General features: G+C 38.4%; 1 protein-coding gene across 1 annotated transcript in view; it reads left to right on the top strand.

Moving 5' to 3' along the window:
• The window catches only part of LOC126198420 (apoptosis inhibitor 5), a 90,780-nt gene that overhangs the window by 46,452 nt on the left and 20,436 nt on the right, over positions 1 to 23,892 (top strand). The window contains exons 6-9 of the mRNA XM_049934722.1: positions 1,929 to 2,123; positions 2,590 to 2,759; positions 10,716 to 10,941; positions 11,152 to 11,305. Of these exons, the coding sequence (XP_049790679.1) occupies positions 1,929 to 2,123; positions 2,590 to 2,759; positions 10,716 to 10,941; positions 11,152 to 11,305 (745 nt within the window). The remainder of the gene's footprint in view (positions 1 to 1,928; positions 2,124 to 2,589; positions 2,760 to 10,715; positions 10,942 to 11,151; positions 11,306 to 23,892) is intronic.

Raw genomic sequence — 23,892 nt, forward strand, 5'->3', positions numbered from 1 at the left:
GTTGCCGCCACTCATACCTCACCTGTCATTCAACATCATCTTTGCCTCTTCACTTCCGCCTCGACTGACATCTCTGCCCAAACTTTAAATATGTCTGCTTGTGTCTGTAATGTGTGGATGGATATGTGTGTGTATGCGAGTGTATACCTGTCCTTTTTTCCCCCTAAGGTAAGTCTTTCCGCTCCCGGGATTGGAATGACTCCTTACCCTCTCCCTTAAAACCCACATCCTTTCGTCTTTCCCTCTCCTTCCCTCTTTCCTGATGAGGCAACAGTTTGTTGCGAAAGCTTGAATTTTGTGTGTATGTTTGTGTGTCTATCGACGTGCCAGCGCTTTCGTTTGGTAAGTCACATCATCTTTGTTTTTAGATATATATATTTATAAGTATATGCTGAAAGATGTAATACAGCAGAACTAGTTATTCAGAAGTTGATTTGAGATATTGGTGATGTACCATTCTGTTGACGAACACTATTATCATGCATTTCAAATATTATGTAACAAGTAGCAAAAAGGTTTCTTTTGTTATAGTGCGTTCTATTTGACTGTCCAGTCTCGTCATTGTTTTGTGTCTTTCAAATGCTTATGTGGAAAATATTAGGAAACTTTTGTATGTGCTCTTGCTAATATATTTGCATAGGAGACTTGACTGTTAACCAATAGCCACAATTATATTTAACAATGACTGCACATAGCACATACAAGGTTGGACAAATAAGGAAACATCGGGAGAAATGCTTGCTTGAACATATATGCGGGTGCTAGCTAAGCTTGAAGGTTGTGCTGTTGTATTTGATCATGACCACTACCTTTGCAATGTCCTCAATACATTGCAAATGACAGTCGTAATCAGTTTTCTGTTTAGTTGGGAGTGCATTATGTCTTAGCATAGTGAATTTGAATGTGGGGAAATTGTTGGCACTCGTATGGTGGGTGCTTCCCTAACCGAGGTAGTCGAAGTGTTTGGTATTTCAAGAGGCATCATATTGAAGATTTATACCGCCTATAGGGAAATCAGAAAACATTGGCTAAGTCACAACATAGAGACAAGTATGTGTTAAGAGATGATTGTGGATGGTCATTGAAGGCAATAGCGATGAAAAATATGATGGCAGCAGAAAAAGGCACAACATAACTGAATGTTGAGCACATGAATACTCTTGTACCAAAACAAAGCAAAAGGAGCTCCATAAGCAGGGAATTGCAGGATGTGGTGTAATTCCGAAACCATTTTTAGTGATGGAAATGCCTGCAACAGGAAAATATTGTACTGAAGCCTTGACTATGGCAGTGGGAGAATGTGATTGGGTCGGATGAGTCTTGGTCAACAGTTTCCATCTTCTGGCCTAATTTACCTACCAAGAGTGAAACATGGTGGGGGTTCAGTGATGATTGGGGTCAGCTGTATCATAGTATTCCTTGGGCTCCATGGTTACTGTGCAAGATTGCCTTACTGTCACGGATTATGTGAACATTTTGGCTGAACAGGTCAAACCCGTGGTACAGTGTTTGTTCCCCAATAGTGATGCTGCCTTTCAAGATGACATGACCACTGTTCACATCATCCAGGATTGGTTTTGTGAGCACAAAGATGAATTATCACATCTCCCCTGGCCACTGCAGTCGCCAGATCACAGTATTATTGAGCCTTTGTGCTCTACTTGGGTGAGAAGGGTGTGTGATCGCAAAAGATATAAGATTCTGTTGGAAACTGTACAGGACATGTATTTATCCATTCTGCGACTCCTTGAAGTAGTTTTGAATGCCAGTAGTTTTCCTACAATGCAGTAGGCATGGTAATGTTTTCTGTTCGTGGTGTTTCCATATTTTTGTTCATGCCCTTGTACTTTATGTATATTTACCGATTTTATACTGTGTTTTTCTTGTTACAAAGAAAAATTTATGATGACCTCTTGTTTTTAAAATAGTCGCAGGTTGACTCGTCAAAGTTTGTTACTTACTTCTGCGAGCAAGTACTTCGCCAGTTTGGTGAGATAGTATCAAATGAAGATGGAGTAGATTCACAGCTGGAGATTCTTAAGCTGTTTGCTGAACTGTGCACACATTGTGGACCTCTAGAAAATGCTGAATCAAAAGTTGATAAGGTCTTCCAAAGGCTAGTGGTAAGTGAAGATCAGAGAGTGACCTTTCATTAGTACATACTTCATGAAACGCTGAATGCCACCATAATCATCAGTTTAGTGGTTGTTAGTCGACTGTAAAACAAATCTTGCAATATATCCTTGGTAAACTCAAAAGTTGTACTTTTGCTATGTATTTTTCTATTTGTTTTTAAGCATGGTTTTACTTGTACTGTTAACTGGTTTTTTGTGTTGCTTTTATTATGTGGAATACAGCTTTTGCACATTGGTTAGCCACAATAAATTTCTTTGCAGCTGTGTTCAATGTAATAACTGGAAGTAAGTTCCTAATAAAAGCTGAAACAGTAAAGATAATAATGCTGTTATATTGCTCATTAGTATGTCTCTCTTTTGGGATATTTTCAATGTTACGTGCCTGTCATTGTTTTACTTATATTGTTATTACGTGTAGTTAAATAAAATCAAATTTGCAATTTTCTTTTTAAAGGAATACATGCCGTTACCTCCAGATACTGAAGTTGAAGGGTCAACGCAGGAGCAGCCACGACTGGAATTTTCTTATGTCGAATGCCTTATGTATGGCTTTCATCGTTTGGGACGTCAGTGTCCAGAGTACCTGACAAAGGACCTGGAAAGACTGAAGGATTTTCGGTTTAGGTACAACATAACCATATAGTAAAAATCATATGATAAGCACCTGCTGTTGTGAACAGCCATGCATTTTTATGTACTGTTCTTCAGGGTGATTATAATTAAAGCTAAACTTTCAAACCACCGTAGAAATAACACTACTGTTTGAAATGCCATCAAATTGCAACAGAGTTTTATAGGAGAAGGGAGAAAACATATGGCAGAAGAAAAATAAATAGTTACAAAATGTAGCAATAGCTGGCACTGTATCATAACTTAATAGTGGTAGACTACAAATGACAAATGAATCATACAACAATCGTAAGGTGTACGTGTGAGGTTAAACAAACTGTACTACTTAGTGTGCATAGGTGTACAGGTGTGATACTGTTAGCTACGTAAGCCCATCCACCATGGCAAGCTCATATCACATTGGATGGGAAAAATCAGTTTTTAATTGCCCTAAGGCCAAAAACTGCATAAAAAGTATCAACTACAGCGGTTTTTAATTGTCCTGAGGCCAAAAACTGCATACATAGCAGCAATCAAAATCAGAATGGATTATTAATTTCTGTGTGATTAGCGCAAAACATGTTCAATATGCTGTTTACCGTTTCCTGCAACAAGTGGAAATCGAGAAACAGCATGTTCCACAACTGATCAAAGTGTCTCTGGGGTCACGTTCAGAATGTGTTGCACAGTGCATGCCTTCAGTGCAGCTAAGTTTGCAGTCGGAACATTGAACACAGCATCTTTCAGGTAGCCCCACAGCCGGAAGTCACACGGATTAAGATTCGGTGACCGGGATGGCCAGGCTGCAGGGAAATGGTGGCTGATAATTCTAGCTTTTCTGAAATGGCACTTCAGCAGCTGCTCAATTGGATTTGCAATCTATGGAGTTGCACCATCTTGCATAAAAAGGATCCCATCCACACATCCATATGTTGGAGAGCTGGAATGACGTGGTTGTGCAAAAGACATTCATAGCACTTACCAGTGACAGTACAGATAACAGGACCAGAAGCACCTGTCTCTTCGAAAAAATATGGCGCTATAATCAATTATGCCGTAAACCCGCACCACAAAGTGACCTTTTCAGGATGAAGTGGTACTGGTTGATTTGTGTGTGGATTTTCCATTGCCCATATTCGACAATTCTGTGTCTTGACAGATCCTGTCGGATGGAAGTGGGCTTTGTATGCCCACAAAATCTTCCATGGCCAATCATTGTCCACTTCCACGCGAGCTAGAAATTCTAAAGAAAAGGTCTATCTTGCTGGCAAGTCAGCAGGAAGCAACTCGTGTACATGGGTAATTTTGAATTGACAGCAAAGAAGGATGTTTTATAGGATTTTACGCACCATGCTCACACGTACGTCCAATGCTTGGGCAATTCTCTGTGCACTACATGTTTGCACACCACCACTCGCCTCCTCCTGCATTGCTGTGGCTACTGCTACCGCTGACGTTGAATCAGTTCGTTTCCTCCCTCTACCAGGTTGCACACCAAAAGAACCCATCTTTTCGAATTTCCGAATCATTTTCTCCAGACCCACAGCAGTCATCGGACCAATGCCTTTTATCAAAACCTTCAGTGTTTGGAACTTCTGCAGAGTGATGTGTGCACAGTCATCATTCTTCTAATAAAGCTTTACAAGCAGAGCATGATCCTGCAGTGACACAGTCTTGGCAAACTTCACAGACGCGAATGGAGGAAAAGCTGTGTACCCAGTGTGTTTATACCAACTTCAATGGGTCGTGTGGATGACACGTGTTTTCATTTATGTATTCTGACACATACAGTGCCATCTATTGACCAAATTTCACACTTTTTTCCTCTCTTTTTTTCTGCCATACGTTTTCCACCTTGTCCGATAATATTCCATTGCAATTTGATGTCATTTTGACCAGTGGTGTTATTTCTATAGCATTTTGAAAGTTTAAGTTAAACTATACTCACCCTGTATATTGTAGCAGTGTTGTTGCCATTATCTTATAAGTTTCATTATTTTTTCTTGTATGCTGGGCAGTGTCCTACCACAAACAGGATTCCAACCTGGGAATGCAGAGCTGATAAAGCATTTAAATATGTTGTCAACATGAAGCATCAAGAGCCAATAGAACATTTTCTATATAAACATATGTTTACAGTTTTTAGCAGTCCATTGCAGCTACAAATGAAATTGAGGCAACAAGCAAAATCAAATATTTTGTAACAGCCCACTGGAGATTTGACAGTAATTCATAAAAATGTTCAGCATAGAATCCATATCAACCTGTGAAAGGTTATGGGAAATTGTGGGCTCACCCTGTGTACACTAGTAAATCCAGTGAGTAGTGCTCACATTCAGTAATGGTTACTTAAGAGCATGACATCCTACTTGGATGCTACATACCACATTTATAGATGGCTGTTGTAGCAAAAACAGCCATTACAGGGTATAACTATCACAAATCAATTGTTTTGGGCTTAACCAGGGCAATGGGATTGTTTGGATGAACACTTGATTCCCATGCTGCTCTTAGACTTGAATACAGAGCATTTCAATTCAAAATATCAGCTTCACAAGGGATTGAGTGGCCATGTGGACCTTAACATGTAACCCAAATGAAGCTCAGAAGTCAGCAGTCTTCTATTGATATAAAAGCTGGTTTAAGTACTAGGACACAGTTGTCTGAAAGTTTGTATCATATCTACAGGAGAGGGAATGTCTAAGAAAATGTAGAATATTTATGTCTCTAAAGAATTGTCTTTAGTACATGAGATAAGGGAAAGGCAACCACTTGCATACAGTACATTGATGTGCAGAACACAGTAACTTGTAACAGAAAACAGCAGTCACACTAGCTTTCTGCCGTAGGCATGGGACTCTGCATTTAGATGTGCGTGCGTGCGGTTGCTGGAAAAATGGCTAGTGCTTCAAGGCTAGTGTAAATACTGTTTTCTGTTAAATGTTACTGCACTCCACACATTGATGAGTGGTTGCCTTTCCTTTATTTTAGGTGTTGCTCCATACAGGAATTTCCAGAATTATATTCAGTGCAGCACAAAAATCACAAAATGGTATTTTCCTAAAAAAAACTACTAGTGCATTACAGATCATGAAATTTCTAAATCAGAGAAAGTTGAGTATTGTATCATGATGGAATTGTGCCTTGAAGGGGTTTAATGTCTTTAGATCCTCTGAAGTTGCAAGCAGAATGGGTAGATGGGCGTGTTATAGAAGTAGCAAACATTTTTAAACAAGTGCATGAAAATGCAGAGAAGACGGGTGCCTATATTCTAACATTGTTTTGTCCTGCTTGAACATATTGCGACCGGATGATTATTCAGTTGAAAGTACACTAATGGATTCAAAATAATCTTCTGCATCATAAATACTAGAAGCATGGTCATTCTTTGTGTATGTGTGATGGCTGTACTACATGTAGGAAATTTGGTCAGAGAAGAGTCGCTGGCTTCTCCTCCCTCAGTATCTGTTTGAACTGAATCAAGTGTGATGTCTCAAGCATCAAAAATTTGCTTATTCCACACCCGCATGTTGTCACACTAACAAAATAATAATAATAATAATAATAATAATAATAAATATGCTAACCTACTCATGATTCAGGTGTAGAGTAAACATCCCCATCATCACATATTAATGAGTGCTCCACCTCTGACCTGAACACCCATGGCTCCTTTCGCTTATGATGTTCGATTTGGTATGTGGGCTAAATAAACTTACGATTTGAAAACAATAAATAAGGGTCTGTCACTATGGGTTATCTGTCTTGAGCTGGCTGTGATCTAATAAATAAGAGTACTTATTTCTTTATTAAATGTTGACACAACACATTGTAATCAACTTGTAATGTTATTACTTTATATTGTTACAATGGAATCAATGGGAAATTATGAGTTTGCTTCTTCATCATCAGTAATTCAAATCTCGTCACAGGATTTGAGATTGCAATTCACATCTCTTTCTCTACATTAATTCGTGATGTGTAGTTCATGTTGATGACTTCCAGTTCTGAAAAACCTGTCTCATACGAGTAAAATGCTGCAGAAGGTATCAAAAACCATATGCCTTGTTATCTGTTTGTGGATACTGTTGCTTCACCAAGCTCCAAAATTCAGGTAGTGATGAGAAAATGAATTTTGATTTCATTGTGCAATCTGAAGAAATATCAACAAATTGGTCTTATTCGTCAGTGGTAAGTGTTGATGAAAGGTCTGTACTGAAAGAATCTTTAATCTAGTTGCATTGATCAACTTTTTCTGGAACAATTTCAGAAAGTAATCACGGATTTAAATGGTCCACGAACACAGGCTACAATTCTTCACTCAAGTGAAAGTCAGTCATCTAAAACTGCATGAAGAGCAGGGAAAATGTAATGTTATCTTTATCATCGAACTTTTTCTTCCACAATAGTAAGTTCTTTAAGAAAGGTGAAATTTTGCCTGACAATTGTAGAATGTTGGCCTCATTACCTTGAAGTAAAGTGATACACACAACTAATTGAATGTTTCAAAGATGTAACAAAAATAAGTCATCATCATAACAGTCACTGTCTATGAACTTGTCAGAACTCAAATATTTCTCGGGAACAAGGTAAAAGTAAAGTTCATGTCTGAATCCAGATGCCTATTTCAAGAAATTCACACGTGAAATCTGGTGAGAATTGCTGTAATAAAATAGGGAAATGTGCGCAGCCTCCGTATCAACAAATATTTGTTGAAAACATCTCGACTTCAGTGGTTGACGTTTAATGAAATTTACCTCTTCGATCACCAATTTAAGAACTTCGTCAAGGAGAGGGCCCATGCATTTTGATGCCAGGCCTCCATAAATAAAAAAGAAAATGTGTCCAAGTAGCATGAGAAGCCTCTTTACAAATCAGAGCCTTTAATCCAGTGTAACAACCAATCATACTACAGTCTCCATCTGTACATACACGTACATAATTTCTGCAGTTAGTATTTTCTACCATAAAAGAATGTAGTATTTAGAGAGTTCTGTTGATTTTGTTCCAAGAGTTACTTTCCTGCAGAAAAGATCTTCTTCACGAATATTGTTGTCACAAAAATACCACTTGTAACAAATTCGATGTGTGTCATTGTAGTTGTCTGTAGATTCATTCAAATGAACAGCAACTTCACCATTACGTGTGAGTTTTTCAATCGATTGATCATTACTGTCATAAGCCATATAGAGTTTTTGATGACCAAGAGAGTTTTTACACAAAAGCACACTTGCCAGCTGCTTAGCAATTGGCTCACCTATCATCATAGACATCTTGTCCAGAGCAGCTGGTAAAATAAGATCTTCCGCTATGATGTGAGGTTTTTTTGTTCTTTGCTACTTGGTAGTCAACTTTTTAAGATAAAAGAAGAGCTAGTAAGAGGCACAGCTTGTTTAGTGAAAGTTTCTTTGTCCTCTTGTTTTCATTAACTTGCAGGAAAAGTATTTTTGTGGGTTGTTTACCAAATTACTATGAATTGACTCCAAATGTCATTTCATGTTATTAAGAAGTGTGCTCTCAGAAGCTAGATCCCTACGTAAGGCAGAGACGCCCCTAGGAACTGCGATTCAAGTTTGAAAACTCCTACAATACAAGACAAATGGGTAGCTTTGAGACATGAAGTAGTGAAGGCAGTAGAGGGTCACAGAAGTGAGAAGGCCTAATAAGATATCCTTGAACAACTTTGAAGAAATTGAATTTAATTGATGAAAGAAGGTAATATAAAAATGCAACAAGGTGACAGGTGAAAGGGAATACATGCATTTAATAAATGAGATGACAAAGTACGAAATGCTTAGGCAGGAATGGTTGAAGGACAAATTCAAGCGTGCATGACTGAGGGAAAGATAGATGCAGCATACAGGGAAAATAAAGATGTCTATGGAAATAAGAGAAGCAATTCTGTAAATATCAAGAATTCAGTGATAAGCCAGTACTAAGCAAATAAGAGAGAGCTGCTTGTGGAGACCTGTGTAACAAGGAAATCAATCCTGAAATAAATGCTTGGAGAAATCTAGATTGTCATCATATTTCCTGTTGCATTACAGATCATTATTTTTATTCAACTAATTGGTTTAAATGTAAGATTTTTATTTCTATTTCTTTGTCACATCTTTTTAATCATTGTATCAGTTTTTTTATTTGCTCTCATTTTTCTTCCTATCATTCTTTTTCCGCTTGGAACCTTTGTTCATGCGATTTAAATTAATTTTATGTATTAATTTTGTTTTAATTTCTTTTGTTTTATTATCCTGTATTTCTATCCATGGTACTGTATTCAACATTTCTTCTCCTCTTTTGCTTGAATTTCATTGTACTTATAATCCCTTCTTTTGTTAAAATCTTCATCTGTGTTATTTTGTCCATAGAGCAGCAGGAATTTACATTTTAAATGTTTGTGTAGTGTCACCATAAAAAAAATTGCATTTTGTAATGAAAAATACATTTTTGACACAATTGCACAGTGGTTAGAAATATTGTTCTGTCTTTTGTTTTTTAACCATTATCAGCATTTTCAAATTTTTAAATATTATAATAGGTAAATAAATATAATTGAATTCACATTCAAAAGAATTGTAAGAAGAAACACAATTATGTAAAGAAAAAAATTAGAATAAATGAAAAAGTTCATATGGTTTTGAAATGATGTGACAAAGGTGTAGAAATAAGAAATTGTGTGTAAACCAAGTAACTGAACAAAAGTAATGATTAAAGTCATTTCAATAAAGATTTTAAGAAAACTTAAAGCGGCTCATGAGATTCAAACCAAAACCTTCTGCATTAGAGCCCCTTCCCTATCCATTATGCTATGCGACCAGTCCATAGTTTTCAATTTTTTTAAAGCTGTTGAACATCACACAAAATTCTGAAATTTTTTTCATCTATTAATCTCAAATAAGGACCCACCATAGTATTGAACTGCTGCAGGTTGTGGTATCTGCGACCTTAAGCTACATCAAGTACAAATGGTTTCAAAATGTTGATCCCACCACTGGGGACATCTCCTTGTAAGAATGCCACATCCAGTGGTATGCCTGTGAAACCTACACTTTCACACACTGATAACAAAACACCCAGTGTAACATCCATGGAAAAATGTTTAATCAGAAGGGATTAAGACATTTCTTGGTATAGTATTGATCACAGCTCTTAATGTAAAGATGTATCTTGCTGACTGTTTTACTGGAGGTTGGCTAGACTGAAACACCCCCCCCCCTTTTTTTTTCCCCAAGGATTTTCTGTCATGCTAATTTTTATGAATGTCCACCAACTTTGTTACCAGCTCGAAATAATTAAAAGCTGTGGAATTGATGGCTAACAGAAAAATGAGAGTATTAAGTGTTGAAGTGGTCATTACATTGTTAACTCACCTCCCTTGTCTCATTCCATGAAGGAGTGTATGATGCACTGTTTACATAGACAAATTGTACACACTAATTAGTGTTGCTTTCTAACAATTCACTCAAAAAACATTATGATTTTATGTACAGATCAGCTATAGAACTCGGCAACGGTTGAAGAGTTTAATGATGAGAGAATTCATAAGGAATTTCATCAAATCAATAATGTGTTTTGATACCACCATTTTGTGTCTGAAACTATTGACATTTGGGCAATGTATGTTAGGAATCATGAGAGAAATTAAAGCGAAATTTTCTATCAGAAGTATTTCCAGTGGTAAAAGTTGAAAATACAAAATGCAAAATTTGTATAGCAGTACTGTGAGTTGAGTGATGAAAATGTTTCTCATTATTAGTGGTCAGTTAATTCTTCTAATACTCTGAAGCAGAACAATTTCAAATGTGCTACTGAACATAAAAAATTGTAGGTTTTGTAATGTTAAATCACTTTTACTATGGTTTGTTATAAAAGTATTTACAATGAAAGTGAACAGTGGTGCTATTCCCCATTGTTAAATGTTAAGATATTATAATGCTTTGAAAATTCAGAGTTTGTTGTATTCTTTTCCAGGCTACAGTACTTTGCCCGTGGAATCCAAGGTTACATTAAAAAACTAAGAGAAGCCCTTCAAGGCAAGAGCCCTGAAGATCTGCGGAGTGAAGAAAACAAAATAAAAGTTGTTGCTTTGAAGACGACATCTAACATAAATACGCTTATTAAAGATCTGTTCCATAGCCCACCAAGCTATAAGAGTGATATAATTCTTTCATGGAAACCTACAAATTCATCAGCTGCTGTAAGTGAATATTAAGCTAGTAACTCTAAAAACAAATATTGATAAGTATTAAAACCTTATTTAATCAGGCATTTATTGTTCTTGCAATAATTATCTGAGTAAATGATAGTAAATTTTTAATGAGGTATACACTCCTTCAGAAAGCAGATTTGTGAATATCCTATTTTATCATATTGTTCTCAGAGTAATAAGCAATATTTCAATTCCCAGAAAGAAAGTACTTCACCTGGACAGAAACGTCACACACCGATAACTTTTACAAGTGGAGATTCAAGTGCTTCCAAGCAACCCAAGACTGATAAATCTCCAAGGGAGCTTTACCAGCCACCTAGTGGGAAATACAGCAACAAAGTTTCAAGTTACAGTAAGTGTGAACTTACTTTTTCATAATACTTTCTTTATTTCTATCCTTAAGTATCAAATGTGATAAGCAATGAATTGAAAATTATTGTACTCCTATTACAAATCATTAATGGTATTTCCTGTGCCACACATTGTAGTTATCAACATTCCTTTTAAATCCCTGGTTCAAGATACTTTTCTTGTAAGTATTGAAGAATACGATATAAGCTGTCAACATTGACCAGTGACATTAGTATGGCAAACTTTCTTTGGACATGAAAATATTTAAAAAAATCTGGCTTACTTAACCTGTATTCATTCACTGATGTCTTACTGCATCATATTCGGTGGCAACTCTTCATTGAAGCAGAAAGTGTTTGTTGCACAGAAGCGAGTAGGATGGATGCTATGTGGTGTCCACTCCAGAACTTCTTGTAGACAGTTCTTGAATCAGTTAAGCATACTGCCAAGAGCTTCATAGTAAACAGATTCTCTTATGAAGTTCATTATCAGCATTCAGTGACAGTTGAAAAACACCAGTAACATTTATATATATAATATTAAAAGGAGAAATTATTTGTTCTTTGCTGTCTCTGACAGAAATACAATGTCATCAGAAAAACTTTTCATTCCTTCTCCCAGTCAGTATTCATATTTAGATACCTATACTGGTTGCTGGTTGTGCAGGTAAAGTTACATGGGGTTACACTCGAACCCTGTCTCATCTCTTTCTCAACTTCTGTGCCACTTCCATTTTCGTAATATCAGTCAAGCTACTTTACGAGTTGTAGATAGCCTTTCGCTCATCTGTGATCACTTTTGCGCTTTCGATAATGTTGGTTAGAATGCACTCATTGTAATTCTGTAGGTACCAGGCATGAAATACAAGAGAGCAAAAGGTCATCTATAATTTGCACAGAAGCCAGGTTGCAATTCTAAGTGTTCAAGAACTTAAAATGGGAAGGCAGTAGTTGAGAAGGGAGTGAGACAGGGTTGTAGCCTGTCCCCAGTGTTACTATGTTACTCAATCTGTGCACTGATCAAGTAGGAAACAAAGGTGAAATTTGGAAATAGAATTATAGTTCAGGAAGAAGGGATAAAAACTTCGAGGTTTGCAGATGACGTAATACTGACAGACAGTGAATGACTTTTGATAACAGTTTAACAGAATAGACAGAATAGATAGTGTTTTCAAATGGGGTTATAAGATTAATATAAAAAGTAGAACAAGGATGATGAAATGTAGTTGAATTTAATCAGGCTATGAGGAGGAAATTAAGTTAGGAAATGAGGCACCAGAAGTAGAGGAGGTTCACTATTTGGGCTGCAAAATAACTGACAATGAGTGAAGTAGAGAGGATATAAAATGCGGACTGGCAATAACAAGAAAAGTGTTTCTGACAGAGAGAAATTTGGCCACATATATACATAATAAATTAAAGTCCCCTGCCATGTTTTTCTGTGTGTATGTGAAGGCTAATCTCAGGAACTACTGCGGGGATTTTGGTATGTCTTTCACTAACAGATAGACTCATTTATGAGGAAGGTTTGTGAGCACAGAAGATAGACATAAGGCCACACGACAGCACCACCAAGTAGGTATGAGACCACGGCATGATCTGCACGGATTTTTTGGTACAAAGTTAGTGTTAAACGTTAAGGGATGTGAATAGAAATCCAGAAAAAGGTTACCCACAAAATCTACACAGGACTGCTGTGTAGTTGAACGGCTAGCAAATGGCCGTCACTTGGGCTGAACTCCATTGTGGCTGGGCAGACCAGGCTGAACTGGTGCAGCACATGGGCAGCTGGCAACTGGCTATAGTTCTCATTGAACTGGCATTGTGGTCTGGTAGACTGGGACGGGCATTGTGGTTGGGTAGACCGAATAGTGCAGTAGCTTGCAGTTACCGTCATAGCCATGAGATGTCACTCTGAACACCAGTTAAATATGGAACAGTTAATATTCGTGCCTGCTGAGAATATTTCAGGCTTGCGCTACATAAATTGGTTAAGTTATATTGGAAGCAAGGATATTCAGTTACCTAACATTGTTCTCTGAATTTTAATAGTAATTCCATGCTGTGGCACATAAACCAGTTTACAGCTAACTCCAGACTAGTAGCCCAGCCATAGATACTTAATATTACCCGCGCAAGGCCAGGGTGGATCATTAGTAAGGTATAAATTTAAATGTTAAAATGTGTGTTCTGAAGTTATTTGCGGAAGTGTTGCCTGTACGGAAGTAAAACATGGACAATAAATGGTTCACATAAGAGTAGAATGGGAGCATTTGAAATATGGTGCTACAGAAGAAGTTGAATTTGGAAATAAAGTCTCCAGAATCAAATTTATCGTGCATCAACTATGGATTTAGAGTTGCAATGCCTATCTAATGATAAAATTACTTTATGTAATATTTTTGGGGAAATTTTCCAGTTTCATAATTTGTCATGCACTGGTCAGATAAGTTAACACACCCATTGTGTCATTGTCTTTGAGGATAACTTCTTGCTTTATAGCCATTGTCTTTTCTTCTCAATTTGTTGTAGTTCATCATAGTGAACACTACAAAGTGTGTAAACATTTTTCTAATCTCATCATCATGTCATCAATAATTTATCATTCTAAAGGTCTTACACTAATGAGTCTCCTATAATGTTTTCATAGTGCTCTGCTTTTGTGGAGCCTTCTTCTCAAATACTTCAAACCTAGCAATGTAGTGTACAGGGTGATTCAAAAAGAATACCACAACTTTAAAAATGTTTATTTAATGAAAGAAACATAATATAATCTTCTGTTATACATCATTACAAAGAGTATTTAAAAAGGTATTTTTTTTCACTCAAAAACAAGTTCAGAGATGTTCAATATGGCCCCCTCCAGACACACGAGCAATATCAACCCGATACTCCAACTCGTTCCACACTCTCTGTAGCATATCAGGCGTAACAGTTTGGATAGCTGCTGTTATTACTCGTTTCAAATCATCAATGGTATGGCTGGGAGAGGTGGCCGAAACACCATATCCTTAACGTACCCCCATAAGAAAAAATCGCAGGGGGTAAGATCAGGGCTTCTTGGAGGCCAGTGATGAAGTGCTCTGTCACGGGCTGCCTGGCGGCCTATCCATCGCCTCGGGTAGTTGACGTTCATGTAGTTACGGACAGATAAGTGCCAATGTGGTGGCGCTCCATCCTGCTGAAATATGAATTGTTGTGCTTCTTGTTCGAGCTGAGGGAACAGCCAATTCTGTAACATCTCCAGATACTGTAGTCCAGTTACAGTAGCACCTTCGAAGAAAAAGGGACCAAAAACTTTATTGGCTGAAATGGCACAGAAAACGTTCACCTTAGGCGAGTGACGTTCATACTGAGTTGTTTCCCGCGGATTCTCAGTGCCCCACGCTGAACAACTGTCGTCGATTCACTTCTGCCGTACTCAATAACACAAAAAGCTTTCTGTTGAGCGGTCGCCATCTTAGCACCAACTGACGCTGACACCTAGTCAACAGCGCCTCAAGCGAACAAATGTACAACTAAATGAAACTTTATAGCTCCCTTAATTCACCGACAGATAGTGCTTAGCTCTGCCTTTTGTCGTTGCAGAGTTTTAAATTCCTAAAGTTGTGGTATTCTTTTTGAATCACCCTGTACTTGCAGTGAACGGCAAGAACCAGTATGTTCAGTCATGAAAGAGTGATTATGCTATAAACTTGATCCTTTCCGAGACTTGCCGACCTCGAAGCAGCTGGCATGTCCTTCCTGTTATTTATAACTGTACCAATACTGTCATTAATTTAAGAGATTAGAAGCTCAAATAACTGGGGACTTGTGTTACACTTCTTGGTAAAAATGGTATACACTTTGTCAAAATATCATTCAAGGACAAGAAAAGTTTCAGGTGCAAGAGAACATTCATTATATTGTGACTCAAATGCACTGTCCTTTTCTGTGTATACTATAAAGCAACATAAATAGCCACAACTTGCTTCGCAGAAGTAGAATGATTTGATCCCTAAACGAGCAAGTTTAAATGGTATATACTGTTTTCACAGTAACAAGTACTCATCAGTAGATAATCCTGATTTAGGAGTATAAGTATTTTCAATTTTTTTTCTGGAAATTGGTAACTGCAGTTTTCACTTTGTATAATTCAGCAAAATACCATGTAGCTCAGAATCCAAGATGAAGTTTTTTCCCAAAATTTCATGCACATGAGAAAAGCCTATGTTTGGAGGTGACGAAAGGGCAAAGGACATCTGAAAAACATGAAGTTATCTAGGATAGCTTTCAGTGGCTCACCGATTGAATGTTTTGAAAATATTAAAATGGAAGTAGTGGCTGTTATGCATGAGAAACATAAAGAAGGAATGTCAGTTTCCTGTGATGTCATCTGAAATAAAGCATGTGTATTGGCACAGGAAAATGATGTCCAATTTAAAGCCCACTCTGGGTGGTGTACAAGGATGATGTGGCGCGACGGACTTGTACTACAATGTCATACATTATTTACTTGCTCTCTTCCAGCATTGTATGTGGAGAAGTTCCTAGAGCATCAGCAACACTTTTTAAGACTTAGAAGGGAACATGCATGCCTTTTAGGGCAAATCAGAAATGCCGATGAGACTTACATTTACTTCGACATGGCATGCAATACAACAGTTGAAGAGAAGAGTGCTAAAAGTGCATTGGTTTGCACACTGTAGGCAGTGAGAAATCTCTAATCACCGTAGTGTTGTGTGTGCTTGCCAGTGAAATAAACATGTTGTCGTGGTTCCACCTGCTTATTTATTTGATGATTGTCCTAAGTGTCGATGTACTGCGTTACTACACTGGATGAAAAAATGTGTTGTGGATTCCGACACTGACTACTGTCAATTATGTAGCCGACAGGTGCACAGTTGTGTTTCATAGTACTTTAATTTCACTGTTCACAACCCCCCAACAATACTAAGTTATATGGCCAGTGCACTATTGTTTAAACTTTCCATAAGCCTCATTAATAGTTTGCAGGCGAAACTCCACATACTGTTACAATAGTTTAATATTGAACAGCTGCAAGCAGTAAAACCTAACCACAAAGTTCACAGTTCTTGAAGAATTATCAGGTACGTATGGAGCAGACACTGTCAAATTTTTTACACATGGCCTAATTGTTTAACACTTATTCCACAGTTAATTTGAAGCATTGTTGTTCTAACAAGGTTACTTGTCTGAAACTCAGCCGTACACTGACTGTCTCATGACCAAAAATCGGGCCCTTATATATTGTCACAATAATCGGTACTGAAACTACACATTGTTTGAAGATAAATTTACAGAAATTACAATTAAAACTTAACTCACTAGACTAACTGAATACATCGAAAAATGCGTCTTTTTAACAGTTTCTTCTACTATGTGGTTTAGGCTGAATTATTTGTTTAAATCATGAAATTAACAAATGTAGTTATGCAAACAATACTTTTGACAAAACTGTTAATTACTTTGTAATTAATGAAGGGCTGGTTTTGCTAACATGTTTTCAAATGGATCCAAAGACATACTCTAAGATTGCTATTGTTTCGTCTCCCAAATGTTTATACAGTGAAAGGTGTAAAAGTTAGGTATTGGATACCCCCTTGCACTTTATGTGTGATGTATGTAGATAACAAGCATCAAAAGACTTGTCAGGGACTTTTTTATTATCTAGGAAAGATTTATCATCTAATAAAAACTGCTTATATAACTGGAATTGATAACTGTCTAGGAAATGGAAACATTTGACTTAATTTCAAACCTCATAATCAATGTTTTTGAAAAGCCTGCAGCTGTCATTCGTTATTTAAATAATGAAATACTGCACTAGCTACGTATTTTTTCATGCTTAGCACGACGCGTTTCGAGAATTGTTTCTTGTTGTCAAGTGCAAATATGTAAATAAGTATTTTGTATAGTGTTTGAATATGTGTTATTCTGCGTCTCTTGAACTGTACTCGTCTTTTAGAGGTTATCAGGTGCTGTGTCTCATCAGTTACGTAGAAAACCACACACACACACACACACACACACACACACACACACACACACACACCGGCGCGTGCGCACAAACTATCACTCACATTGTTTGTTTGTGTAACATCACAAAAAATACATACGTAAATACTGCACTTGACAATGAGAATAAATTCTCGAAACACATTTGCTCAGCATGAATACAATACGTAACCAGCGCTGTGTTTACACTAAAAACATTTGAGCAACACACCGTGAATGACGGTGTCAACTAGCTCTCCACATGGCCATACACTGAAACACGCTAAATATGGTTCGACAAAGGTGTCACGATGATCACAACAATCACGAAACTGCATTTGCGCAATAGAGACAGTTTGAAAATGGTTGTGATTGGTCATGATATCTTCATTTGAATGAACTTAGGAGTTACTCCCATCAGCTACCACACCACCTAGAGCTAGGCAGCGGCGGGAGATACGGCACAAATTGTTACAACTTTTACTTGTTTACCCGTTCAAATCCGCTGAATAGAGTGCCCTGGTGTCAAGAAACTTAACCACTTAATATTTGCAAACACTACTGGACAGCCAACGTTATGCCAGCATCATATTTTCTCCACAAACATTTTTTCATAATGCGTAAATCGCGGGATTATAAATATGTTGATGCAAAATCAGGTGCAAACTAACATTGTGGGCATAGGAAATTTGATGGGACATATAAAATGTCGTAAACAGTGGGAAAACGTTAATTCCGGCAATGTAAAAGTGGGGTTATACTGTAATTAGTACAGAATTTATATTTGTTTATACATCAACAATAGAATTTAAGTTACGAAACAATTACTGATTCTGCCCTAAAACAAAAGATACTAACTAGCAATAGAAAATAAATTACATACAAACATACATACAACTAAGCAAAAATTAGATCTGGTGTTATTTACTTTAAAACTGAGGGCCAACCTTTCTCTATTTATGAAAATACAGATGTTAATGGTAAATAGTTAAAAGTAACAAAACGAATTTAAGGAGGCAAATGGCAAGACAAGAGGGGCATTAAAATTATCCCAGCGTGCTTCATCACAATGTGACCCTACATCATCCTCAGTCGTAAAATTATACCAAAGGAAATGCTGCCACCTGGTGTCGTATTTCGTTGCAGTGGAAAAGAATGGATTGCCAATGATTTGGTTGTAATAAATGAAAAGGATTAGTTTGCTTTTGTTCTGCAATATTGTAGAACAAAAGCAAACTGGTGCTTTTCATTTATTATAATGTTGTTCTACCAAGAACTGACGGAAGATTCTGTTAATACGATTTGGTTGTAGATTGTCTCCTACATTCAGGAGCAGGAGGCCAGATGCTCTCTTAGAGAATCATGGTATGTTGATCCTTTATGCTTTCGATGGTCATCTGGCCCCCAGCAGTGAAGGCAGAAATCATGACATTAAACACACATCTTGTCATCATTCCAGGAGGCATGCTATTGCAACTACAAGTGTTACATATGGTGGTGAATATGCCATTTAACAACCATCTTAAACAGCTGTACAGCTATTGGTTAGTTCAAGGTGGTCAAGACCTGACCTTTACTGGGCAGTTGATGAAGCCTCCAGTATCTCTGTGGAATGAATCCAGACTGCTTGGACACATACATCCTTTGCATCAATTGTGAATGGCTTTAAGAAGTGCTATGTAACAAATACATTATACAGGAGTGAAGATGATCTACTATGGGAAGAAATGCAAGGTAGTCATGACAGTGGCAGTGCAGATTCTGCAGACCATTCCAGTGAGGATGACTAAGAAGCGCCTGTATCTGACTAAGGGAGGGCACTATCTAGCTTTATTTTATGTGTACCAATACTATTATTGTCTCCTTCAGTTACTGTAATACGGTAACCATTTATAAGTTTTCAAAATAAACCTAGTATGTGTATACGTGTTCTTTTGTCACTCCTTGTCAAACAGTGGGGAGTCATCTTGCATTAGGAGTTATTTTGGATTCGGATGTATGCAGTACAGTTTTTAATAAAATTAAGAAACGTCAGCAGAAAACTAATTCTACTTTCTGACTTTAAGTTTCAGAAAATCGCTATTTCAAGAATTTGTGTCATTGAGTAGCATATTTCAAAATAAAGTTCTGAACCAAGTCGTGTAGGAATGACATTGCTGGCAAAAATTCCCTTTTGTTTGTTGGTACCCATTTCTCCACACATGATCATTGTTTCAGTGTGTCCACATGTTAACTTGCAGATGGTTCAGCATATTTGTTTGTCTCATTTGTTACCATCATTTCATGAAAAAAGAACGTGAAAAAAATCAAATGGATTTGGAGAATCTACAAAACAAATTTTTAAACCTTCTGTCTTTGTAAGTGCAAATGTGCTCCTATCTGCAAAACAATTAAGACATACATCTTGTGGAATCAGTGGCAACAGTCAGCACTTCTTTGACATCACCTTCGGCACTTAATGTTTCTTTACCATTGTCATTAGTCATCATCATTGCCTTCTTCCATGCTAGCAGTAGCTACTCATTACCACTTTTCATTCAACCACCTTTCAATATTTTCATCACACAAATACAAGGACGATGCACCCATGTTTACTCCTATACAAACAACATATGTACTACTTGACAAAATAGTTACTTCACATAACAGAAATGTGTGTGGAATTTGTTAGAAGACATTTAACACTACTTAGTGTGACTGATACATAACTCTAAATACATTTTGTAGAGTCTCCTGAATGTTGATGACTTTGGGCCCAGATGCTCTTCATAGAGCATGCAGAGCAGTGCTGCAAAGCAGCTCAAACTCAGTTCAAAGGGTACATGTACTGAAGTAATCCGCGTAACCGAGGCCAATTCATAGAGACAGCAGCTGTGCCGCAACAGAACCCGAGGCCAGCTCATAGAGCATGGTCAAGGGGTTAATAATAAGGTGCTTGTGACAAATAGGTCAAAGATGAAAAAGGCTCTTAACCCCTTAACCTGCGATTTAAGTTCCAACAACCTGAGCCCAAAATGTAAACACGATCACCCACCCTTCAAGCCATTCCACAGTTTGGCAGATTGTTCTGATGTTGTACCAGTTGTGCATAGTGGTGTCTCACTGGTACTTTCTGGCGAGCAGATCAGACCAACATCCTCCATTTGTACCGGTCCTTTGTCCGTTTGAAACTAGTATTTTGTTTATGCATCTGCACATCCATCCATCTTGTGCCATTGTGGTATTTGTTTGGTCACTGGCTCCTTTTGTACTAGCCCAGTTGAGAGTCTGTCAGCAGAAGCAACCGAACTACTGCTGTCTTACCGCCATGATTTTCTCTTTAGCAGATATGCATGCCATTTGTCTGCCATGCCTGGCCACCCATCCCATCCCATCCCATTGCCTCCTTTTTTGATGACTCCTTTGATCGCCAGTATGGCCCATGTCTCTCTTCTCTGTTACCAGGAAAGCTTTCACTTGCTCACTGTCGATGGAACCACTGTGATGTTTATGTGGGTCCCTAGACCTGCTGGTCTGACAGAAAACGATGATGATGAGGCTGCTGCCAAGGCTGTTGTTCTCCTACCTTGGCCCACTAGTTCTTCCATTCCCTCTGATGATCTCTGTGTTGCCGTCTGTCAGCAGATGGTGTCACTTTGGCATCGCCATTGGACCTCTGTTCGTGGGAACAAGCTCTGGAGAATTAAGTCACTCCCAGCAGCTTGGACGACCCCCTCTCCGTCCTAGGAGATCATTTTAGCTAGGCTGCATATTGGGCACTGTCTTTTTCGCCATTGCCATTTGTTAGATGGCACTCCTCCACCACTTTGTGCTCATTGCCCTCAACCTTTGATGGTTCGCCATTTCCTAGAGGAATGCCCTTTTTTTAACGCTCTTATTTATGTTTGCCATCTGAGTTATCAGCCTTTTAGTGAACGATGCGTGGGCTGTTGACCATGTTTTACTTTTTGTCTGTCGTAGTAATATGGCAAAGGACATTTAAATTTTAGTTCAGGACCTCCATTTCTCTACAGTGTATTTTATAGACCTTTCTCCAAGTTCCTGTTTCTAGTTCTCTTTCCTTCCATTGATTGGACTTCATGTGTAGTCATTTTTAACTCCTTTTTCGTCTTAGTGTTCTACGGTTCTGACGTGGTCATGTATGACCCTAGTTGTTTTTGCACCCTAAAACAAAACAAAACAAAACAAAACGAACAATCTCTGCAATACTACTGCAACCTACATCCACTTGAATCTGCTTATTGCAGTCAAGCCTTGGTCCCCCTTTACAATTTTTACCACCCATAATCATGCCTGCACCCAAATGGATTGCACCTTGAAGCCTCAGTGTAGCTCTTCTGTTAGTCAAGTTGTACCATAACAGTAGTTTCTCTCCAGTTTGATCATTAGTTAACTGATCTACCCTATGTGATCTTCTGCATTCTTCTGTAGCAACATACTGCAAAAGCTTCTATTCTCTTCTCCTCTGCTCTGCTTGTAATAACCAGCCAACACTGTGTTAAGGTGTGTGTGTGTGTGTGTGTGTGTGTGTGTGTGTGGTCTTAGCTCAATAAAGGATTGATTTTGAAAGCTAGTAAGTTTTCAAGTTGAATAAAACATTCTCAGTTTTCAAGCCCCGTCAATTCGAATAAAATCCTCGAGCTTTCGATGACCATCTCCGTAATCATCGTCAGGAGTTCACTGACTGCCAGGGCTGCTACGGTTTCTCGCTTATATAGGTGTGATGACATCATCAGCAGCCAATCAGATAGACCCAATGTGGTGGGCGCGCGTAAGTTGACCCGGGCAGCTAGCAGAGCTATTGCCCAAGGCAGCGTCGATGACATCAGGTGGTGCCAGGTGCAGGCGCTACGTTTGAAATTGCCACTCCTGCATCGCGAATCTGTCTTTGCTTTCTTTCGATGTCCAGCGCCCACCCCCATGCCCTGCTGTGTACCCCTGGTCTCTGTTGAAATTGTTGTTTAAACGAATCTCGGCCGCTTCCTTTATAACCGGAGTCCCAATATGTAGGTGCATGAGCCAACACTTTTTGTATTTTCGAACTGCATTTTATGTCCGTTTCCTAGGCAATGCTCTGCTATGTCCGACTTGTCAAGCTCCCTTTGTTTTATATGCCGCTTGTGCTCAGTAAAACGCTCCACAATCGTGTGAATTGTTTGTCCGAGATACATGCTGCTACAAGAAAGCAAAGACAGATGCGTGACGCGGGAGCAGCAATTTCAGACGTGGCGCCTGCCCCTGGTGCCACCTGATGTCGTCGGTGCTGCCACGGGCAATAGCTCCGCTACCTGCGGGGGTCGACTTATGCGCACGCGCCACATTGGGTCTATCTGATTGGCTGCTGATGACATCGTCATGCCTATATAAGCGAGAAACCATAGCAGCCCTGGCAGTCAGTGAACTCCTAACGACGATGGCGGAGATGGTCATTGAAAGCTTGAGGATTTTATTCGAATTGACGCAACTTGAAAATTGAGAACGTTTTATTCATGTATGCCATTGCGAAAGACTCAGAGGACACAAAAGTTTTCAAGTTTTAATTCTCTTTTGTGTGCGCCAGTTGAAGACTCGAAGCTTCTACTGTTTCGTGAGTGGTCTCCTTTATTCTTAAATTAATTACATTTATATTAGATGTTAACATCTGTGGCGTGCACATGGAGGTTTTTGAGGCTAGGCAGTAGTGCGAGGTGTCCTGATGAACACTCACCAGTCTACGTGCAGGCAGCGAAATCAGGACGCGCTCAGTGTAAAGACACTTCAGCTATCAAGATATTAGCTGTAAATTTTTAGTGTGTTCAGAATAAAGTTCCTGAATTTACTGCCCTCCAGGAAGCATGTGGCGGGCAAATTATTCTCGGGACTGAGACCTGGCTGAACCCTGAGATAGGAAGTTCTGAAATATTTAGTGAGGGTTGGAACATGTATCGGAAAGACAGATTAGACACCGTAGGAGGTGGTGTCTTCATTGCAGTTGACAAAAATATTGTGTCTATTGAGGTCGAAGTAGAGTGTGATTGTGAAGTTATCTGGACACGTTTAACAGGGCTAGGAGAAATAAAGTTAATTGTTGGGTGTTATTACCGGCCACCAGGTTCCACCATGACAGTTCAAGAATCATTCAAAGGGAGTCTACACTCTGTATCGCAGAAGTACCCGGATCATGCTATATTAGTTGGAGGTGACTTCAATATACCTCGTATACACTGGGATGTCTATGGATTCATTACAGCTAGTACAGACAAGCCCTTGTATGAATTACTTTTGAACACATTATTCGAAAACTGTCTTGAGCAGCTAAATCGACAGCCAATGTGTAATGGAAATATTTTAGATTTGGTAGCCATGAACAGACCAGACCTCATCGACAGTGTCAGTGTTGAGACAGGGATTAGTGATCATGATGTTGTCATTACGACTATGGTTACGAAAGTTAAAAAGTCGGTCAAAAAGGCTAGGAGAGTATTCTTACTAGAAAGAGCAGATAAGCAGTTGTTAGCATCCCACTTAGTAAATGAATCGACTTCATTTACTTCTGGTACGATGGACATGGAAGAATTATGGACAAATTTTAAACACATTGTAAATCATGCAT

Source organism: Schistocerca nitens, chromosome 8 (assembly GCF_023898315.1).
Source record: "Schistocerca nitens isolate TAMUIC-IGC-003100 chromosome 8, iqSchNite1.1, whole genome shotgun sequence".
Taxonomy (NCBI): domain Eukaryota; kingdom Metazoa; phylum Arthropoda; class Insecta; order Orthoptera; family Acrididae; genus Schistocerca; species Schistocerca nitens.